The 932-nt window shown below is 37.4% G+C and overlaps 1 protein-coding gene across 1 annotated transcript; it reads right to left on the bottom strand.

Moving 5' to 3' along the window:
* Positions 1 to 255: 255 nt before the first annotated feature.
* Positions 256 to 615, bottom strand: LOC137724722 (VQ motif-containing protein 1-like). The gene has a single exon (XM_068463436.1). It carries the CDS (start codon positions 613 to 615, stop codon positions 256 to 258), a length of 360 nt encoding a protein of 119 aa, XP_068319537.1.
* Positions 616 to 932: the final 317 nt, after the last annotated feature.

Below are 932 nucleotides of genomic sequence, written 5' to 3' on the forward strand. Positions count from 1 at the left end.
TATATAGGTTAGATCCACTTTATATATATACACTTGTATAAGTAGGATTTTATCTTCTTTGTTTGGAAATGTGGCTTGTAATTCCGTTACTAAATAATGTCAGTAACAGTATTGTATGTGAAATCGGTGAAGTAATCAAATGTTAGAATGAAAAAATGATATATATCTATATATTGAATAACTGGGTAATCAAATTAACATAATGCAACTATAAGCTATAGCAGATATAACTATATATACATATACAGGAATTTTCTAAAGAATATATTTATCAGCCAAAAACTCCTCCATTGGAGGCATCTCTCTGAACAATCTTTCAAACTCTTTGAACGAGATATTTCTCATCAAAACTGAAGAATTACTCCGAGACATAGTACTAGCAATAGAAGTATTTGATGATTCCAGAACATTATTACCCGTCCTCCGAATATTGGCTCCCTCTTTCAAAGAGTACTGCGGGCTCTCTGTAATCGGCTCCTGCACTTCGTATGCCACCCTTGAATCCTTCCCAGTTAGCCTTTGCACGACATCTTTGAAGCTCATGGCATCCGTCTCCACGTACTTGGTGTTGATGATCACAACCTTCACACACTGATTCCTACCGACACTCGACATCTATAATTTCTCCGTGGGCTGGTTTTGAGAAGGGATAATTAATATGGTAAATGGGTTTTGTAAACTGGGTTTTTTGTTTTGCAGTTTGAGTTATTAGGTTTGGGGTTTTATAGTGGAAGGTGGATGCGGAAGGGGAAGACATGGTGCTGCGTGGAAGACTTGTACGGCAAGGTGGGGGAGAAGTTGACAATTAAAGTTGACCGTTGTATATTTGTGTGTATATGTTGAGAAGCAGTCTAGGAAGACCAGATTGGGTCAAAGCACGCAATTGAGAATTCAGAAATTAAGTTTTGCATCACCTTATCAGTCCATGTATG

Source organism: Pyrus communis, chromosome 2 (assembly GCF_963583255.1).
Source record: "Pyrus communis chromosome 2, drPyrComm1.1, whole genome shotgun sequence".
NCBI classification, from domain to species: Eukaryota; Viridiplantae; Streptophyta; class Magnoliopsida; order Rosales; family Rosaceae; genus Pyrus; species Pyrus communis.

What these genes read in the sequence shown, in the direction of transcription:
- LOC137724722 (XM_068463436.1), bottom strand. Translation starts at nt 615, where the DNA reads ATGTCGAGTGTCGGTAGGAATCAGTGTGTGAAGGTTGTGATCATCAAC.